Source organism: Myotis davidii, unplaced genomic scaffold (genome assembly GCF_000327345.1).
Source record: "Myotis davidii unplaced genomic scaffold, ASM32734v1 scaffold945, whole genome shotgun sequence".
NCBI classification, from domain to species: Eukaryota; Metazoa; Chordata; class Mammalia; order Chiroptera; family Vespertilionidae; genus Myotis; species Myotis davidii.
The window spans coordinates 266,654-273,038 of NW_006296434.1; the positions used below are offsets into that span (position 1 = coordinate 266,654).

The 6,385-nt window shown below is 43.4% G+C and overlaps 1 protein-coding gene across 3 annotated transcripts in view; it reads right to left on the reverse strand.

Annotated features, from left to right (window-relative positions):
• SPATS2L (spermatogenesis associated, serine rich 2 like) overlaps positions 1 to 6,385 on the reverse strand; it is a 145,893-nt gene that overhangs the window by 47,159 nt on the left and 92,349 nt on the right. For all 3 annotated transcript variants that reach the window (XM_006771807.2, XM_015569161.1, XM_006771808.2), the window contains one exon: positions 3,531 to 3,639. In XM_006771807.2, coding sequence (XP_006771870.1) covers positions 3,531 to 3,639 — 109 coding nt within the window. The remainder of the gene's footprint in view (positions 1 to 3,530; positions 3,640 to 6,385) is intronic.

The following is a 6,385-nucleotide window of genomic DNA, read 5'->3' on the forward strand; positions in this document are numbered from 1 at the left end:
ATCCTGCCTTAATCAAAATGCCAGTTTCGTGCTTTACTTCTAGATTTTCATTTAATTCACTGCATGATCTTGGTTTTATCAAAACATTAAGCCCTACTACATGAAGCTTACTTTTTTTTGGTCATTATGTTGTCTTAGAGAAAATGAAATATATCTTGAGAATTTCCTGCCAGCTTCGTTGCCGTAAGTAGAATTAAAATTGTTCTGTTGGATAGATGAATCAAAATACCTCTAATCTTCTGGACCAAAGGTGGGGTTTTGAATATTATTAACCATGTGAATCATAGGTTTTTGTCTGGCCATTCCCACTCTTTTTCCTGCCTCTATTGTGTTCATGGCTTGCAGGGTTACAAGGAGGCCATATGAGCTGACGAAAGCATTGCCCTCATCACTGGGGGAAAGGTGTGTGTGTGTGTGAGGGGGTGGTCTTTGCCAGGCGCCCACTTTGAAACAAAAGTTCATCAAATGACAACAGTGCCAGGTTCTGTCAATGCCACTCACACATGAGAAATCACACAGACTCAGAGGAAAAGCCTACCCTGGTATGTTACACAACATTGTTGTTTTGTATGTATGTATGTATGTATATATGTATATATGCATGCATGTATTTATCTTTTGCTCAAGTAAAGGTTTCTACCTGTTCTAACAAAATTCTTTCACTCATTCCAGCTGAGTGGGGTAGTGGAGGGGGGTAATTTCAGCAATAACTTATTGGTAATGAATACATTAGCTTTTTTCATATTAAGTAGTTACTTCTCAAAGAGTAAGCATTCACACACAATCTCATTACACTGTAGTAGTTCCCTGCAAGGAGTGTGTTGGCCAAACAAAGATAAACTTGAGCCTGGCCTTAGTGAGAAATTTCAAATTAGCCGGGTCCCAATTATGGAGTCTGCTGTCACTGCTGGGTAAGCAGAGGCGGCGTTGCTGTGACTAATGCGTAGATGGGCTAATTATTTCTGTCCACTCGAAGTTTCCGATTCAGCGCCCCTCGCAGGCTTTTCGAGTTACATGTACTTGAAATAATAACACTGCACTTAAAAGTGCACTGTAGTTCAGACTTCCTATTAACAGGGCCGGCCTGCCTCTAATTTTCCCAAAGAATTAATGCTTCACAGCATTTCCCTGTAGAACTGGAGGAAGCCACTTTCATTAGGTTTCGGGGTAAGTCACAGCAGCGGCTACTAATCATGAGGGTGGCCCTCACTCATAGATAAGCGTCCGTTTTCTAAGTACTATCTTTAAACATGTCAAAATACTGTCCCTTTTAAGCAGGGGATGGAGGTGAACTGCTTCCAGCTTTCAGTGGCAATACTCATGTATTCCTCCAGTTTCCATATTTTGACATACATTCTACTTGCAATTTTTAAAAAATGAGCTTCTGGAGAGTAATTCTGAAGAAGAAATAACCATGTTTGCAGAGAATTGTGAAACTGTTACTGTTCAAGTTTAATTCTCCTGAAAATGCTGGGGGTTTCCTGGGCCACTCGGAAGGAGGGCTGTTAATAGGCCACGGAGGTGGTTGCTGACACATATTTTTGATTCTCAGTGGCTTTTCAACAAGCTGTGTGATTGGTGCCCAGCCACAACGGCACGAGGCTCCTCAGCGATCGATGAGGGTTTTATTTAACGAGACCTCGACGCTGACAAGGCGAGCACTTCAGGAAGGACAAGCAAGGTGCTCTATTTAAACACACTCGGACCTCCGACAGTGATCAGTTACTGGGCGTCCGTCACTTCCTCAGGGTCACTCTCTAATGGAACTTTCGCTGGGGGGCCACAAGCCAGCAGGGGTGGGGACCGTCCCCCTAACCCTTTCCTGAAGCTCCGTTTCCATGCGAGCGACGCTGGCAGGGTCAACCTGAACAGTGTGTCTGAGCCAGGATGTGTGTGGCTCCAACATTTTCTTTTTAATATATTTAAATATATATATTGATTTCAGAGAGGAAGGGAGAGGGAAGGAGAGATAGAAGCATCAATGATGAGAGAGTATCATTGAAGGCTGCCTCCTGCACGCCTCACTGGGGATTGAGCCTGGCAACCCGGGAATGTGCCCTTGACCAGAACAGAACCCAGGACCCTTCAGTCCGCAGGCCGATGCTCTATCCACTGAGCCAAACTGGCCAGGGCCCAACATTTTCTTCTTGAGACACGTTGCCCTGGAGCCAAAATGCCTGGTTAATATGGCTCTCTCTACTATTGGCTGTTGATGACTACAGATTCTCTATCTGCTGGTCCATGAATCAGGGACGAGGAGGGAAGCTGTGCACTGCGGGTCTGCTTGCGGGTCTATTTTGAATGATAATCATTTTTAAATTCAATTAGGACCTCAGACCTTGGCTGCAGACATCAGAATGCGAGCCTGTTGCCTGGTTCCAAGACCTTGTCTGAAAGGCATATATACTGGTAGGAACGTCGGACGATTATTCTATTCCTCGGAAAATGAGCAGGTCACACTACCCTTAACAAATACAGTGTAAACAGGATGTGGTTGAGAGATGCGCTAAGTCTTCCCTGACCTCATCCGTCAGATTATGGCGAGCCAGTCCATATTTACAGAACAGACGCTGTCACGGGACCAGAGGCATATGATAACCAAGGGCGGGCATGCGATCTCTGTTCATCAAGGAAACGTATTTAATGTGATTAGGAGAAGAGGGTTTCCTAGTTTACAGGAAATCTAAAACAGTAGGTTGTACATTTACAGGATAAAAACATTTCGAGACTTGAGATTCTATAACATCGCTGGCAATGGGCTTTCTAAAAAACAAGTAAAAAAAAAAGGCAAAAAGGCAAAAAGGTTCTAGAACAGCAGTTCTCAACCTGTGGGTCGCGACCCCTTTGGGGGTCGAATGACCCTTTCACCGGGGTCGCCTAAGACCATCGGAAAACACATATATAATTACATATTGTTTTTGTGATTAATAACTATGCTTTAATTATGTTCCATTTGTACCAATGAAATTGGGGGTCACCACAACATGCGGAACTGTATTAAAGGGTCGCAGCATTAGGAAGGTTGAGAACCACTGTTCTAGAAGTAGATGAGATGAATTGATATTCCAATTAATTAGGCAAATTCAAAATAAAAAAGCAAGGATATAAAAGAATAAACCAGTCCCCTCGGTTACTAAAGCATCGCATTCAAGGACTCCAGTCATAGAGCCCAGTAGCGCAACAACTTCCCAGGTCGGAGCGAGTCCTTCCCCCTCCAGGCAGAGGACACCGTCAAATGAAGCTCGTGTTTAGTAACACACGTGAATGACTGGTAGCAATGGAATCAGTAGCATTACCATAGGAATCCTTTGAAAATACTTAGAAAACATCTATACTGTGTTTTTTTTCTAGTAATGATGGAAAAAACGTTAAATTGTGTTTTTATTGAATATGTGTGTGTGTTTTCCAAAATGCCTGTTCTTATGAGAAAGCATCAGTAACGCATTGGTATTTGATGCATTTAAGGAGAACCGTGCGGAAGCACAGGGCACACTCAGCTCTGACACCCTCGGTTCAGGGCCTGCACTCACCGTCCACGAAGGCCTGCACGGCCTTGTCCACGTTGAAGTCGAACTGCTGCAGCACCAGGACGATCTCGTTGTTGCTTTTGTTGGGAACGACAGAGCGAACCGCATAGATCTGTAAGGGGGAGAAGGGAAAAGGAGGGGAAATGCTTTAAACATTTCCCACCCAGGGATCTCTCACCGGACAGAATTCTAACCTCGGGAAAGGCATTGGGAAGCCTCTCGCGCTCTGCATCCTCAGGCGTTTCAGGCCAGCGGGATGCACCCTGCAACCACCTGGACACCCCTGTGCTGGGCACACAGGTCTTACAAAGGTCCCTTGTTCGGACTCTAACGGCGCGTGTGAAAAGCCATCGACACGCCCCGAAACTCCAGATGCACACAGATGTGCTTCAGGGAGGACACAGATGTGTTCTGTCTCAGGCTCCTCCTGCCCTGGCTCAGGGGGGTCTCTGGGAAACGTGCGGATGCGGCCTCGTGCCTCAGCGTCTCCGCTCTGCACAGTGGAACCCAACATCCGAGGCTCCCAGTGTGCTGTGACCCTCCGCGGACGTTTACAGAGACAGGAAAACGCGGGCACTGCATTGTGGGACGTGGCAGTCCTAGCCACAGGACAGAAAATGTTCCCCAACACACGCCTGAAAACCAAGCATTTCAAACAGAGCAAATACGTATGTGAGAGCAAAGGACTGCAACAGATTAGGCTGATAGTCAATTTTTAATGGCCTGTACGTATTTCTTAGTCAAATTTAGCATGTGTTCTTTCTCATGGCTCAACAGAACTGATCTTTACCGCCCTTGCAATTGCTATGGTATGCTCGATCCACGTTAGCAAAGCCTGGCTCACCAGCTTCCTGTCAAGGCTATTACTGCAGCTGCTCCTGTCAAATACGAGGGTGCCGCCTGGTGCCCAGGTAAGTGGCATCACAGGGTGATCCCTGCACGATCTTCAGTGTTTACAGCAATGGTGATGTATGACCAGCTGAGTTGGTGAGTTGCCTGCAATTTATTGTAATCAGAGTCGTGGCTTAGGATTATACGGGTATGGATGGAATGCGACTCGATCGACTAGAACATTTAATTAAACAGGATAGCCTCTCTCCCAATTACGTTAAGGAAATAGGTAGCCTTCTCCATATAGAACTGTAAAGATGAGTATTTAGATTATGATGAGCAAACAGTACACGCGATGGGTAAATGACTTGTAGAGTTTCTGACCCTATAGATCAGAGAGCTGGTTTGGAATCTTAACACTCAAAAATGCCAACTCTGTGGTTTTTACTGAGAACTCATACAATATATGTATCTGTATATGTGACTCAAGATTTCTGTTTTTTTTTCTATTCTCACATTTTATGGTTCTTAGTTTTTCTAGCCTCCATATTAAAAAAACAGTAACTTCTTCAAATCTAATTTTTTTTTCTTTTTAAAAATCCATTCAGTGATTATTTTTTGAATGTCTATTGTGTGACAAGGCATCCAACTTCCTGAAACTTACAGACTAGAGAGAAATGTACATGTTGATCAAATGACCACACAAACATGTACACTGTGATAAAATCTATAAAATCTTATGGCAGGGAGACATGCATGCCTTTATGTAGGTATGCTGAGATCTGAAGTGAGAAGAGATGAGTGGGAGATAAGGGGAAAGGCATTTTAGGCAGAAGGACCAGCATGAATGAGAAGCAAGGCATGATGAGGAGAGAGTAGCTGGAGGTGAGTTAGGAGGGAGGCAGAGGGTGGGGCTTTTAGAGGGAAAGACAGGCCGGAGACGTCAGGGACCAGATCACGCAGGGCCCATGGGGCTGTGCAAAGGACTGAGGTCTTCTGAGCATCCCTCAAGGATGCTCACAAGAACTTCTGTTAAGTTGTTCTTATTCATTGTGTTATAAAAGATAGCTCTCTCTCTCTCTCTCTCTCTCTCCCTCTCTCTCTTTCTCTCTCTCTCTCTCTATATATATGTATGTGTGTGTGTGTGTGTGTGTGTGTGTGTGTAAATGCAAGTTAAGGTGTTGATTTTATACAGTTATATACTGCAAAACGATTACCACTATAGCATTAGTTACCATCTTCATCTCATCACATAATTATCATTTATTTTTGTGGTGAGAACATTTAAGATCTACTTTCAACTTTCAGATACAAAATACAGTATTATTAGATACAATCACCATGCTGTACATGAGATCCCCAGACCTTGTTAAATCTTATAACTGGAAGTTTGTACCCCTTGACCAATATCTTCCCATTTCCCCCTCTTTATAAAAGAAGTTAAGATGGCGAGAAAAACAAGAACAAAACCACCTACATCCAACCCAGGGAAGTCATTATCAGTGTGTGCCCAACAATAACTACAGTGACCCAGTATTTATCAATGCATTGGATATATAGACATTACGTGCGACACTTCTAACGTAGTTCTTTAAAATAAAATTCTAGCAGTTCAACCCACTCTAGTTGGTTAGTATTACACAGAATTTCTTAATAATCACCATTATTATTACCACATCAACCATGCTCCTCTAAATAATATAATGCTTATTTATTAATGACATTAGCTACATTATACCTGGGTTTGAACTGTGCAGGTCCACTTAGACTTGGATTTTTCTAAATAAATATTGTAAATGTATTTTTTCTTCCATAGGACTTTCTTGATAACATTTTCTTTTCTCCAGTTTACTTTAGTATAAGAATACAGAATAATACATGTAACATACAAAAATGTGCTAATTGTGTATGTCATTGGCTTTCGGTCAACAGTAGGCTTATTGGTAGTTGCATTTTGGGGAGTCAAAAGATACACTCAAATTCTTGACTGTGCGGGAAAGAGGGAGGGGCGTGCCGGTAACCACCCC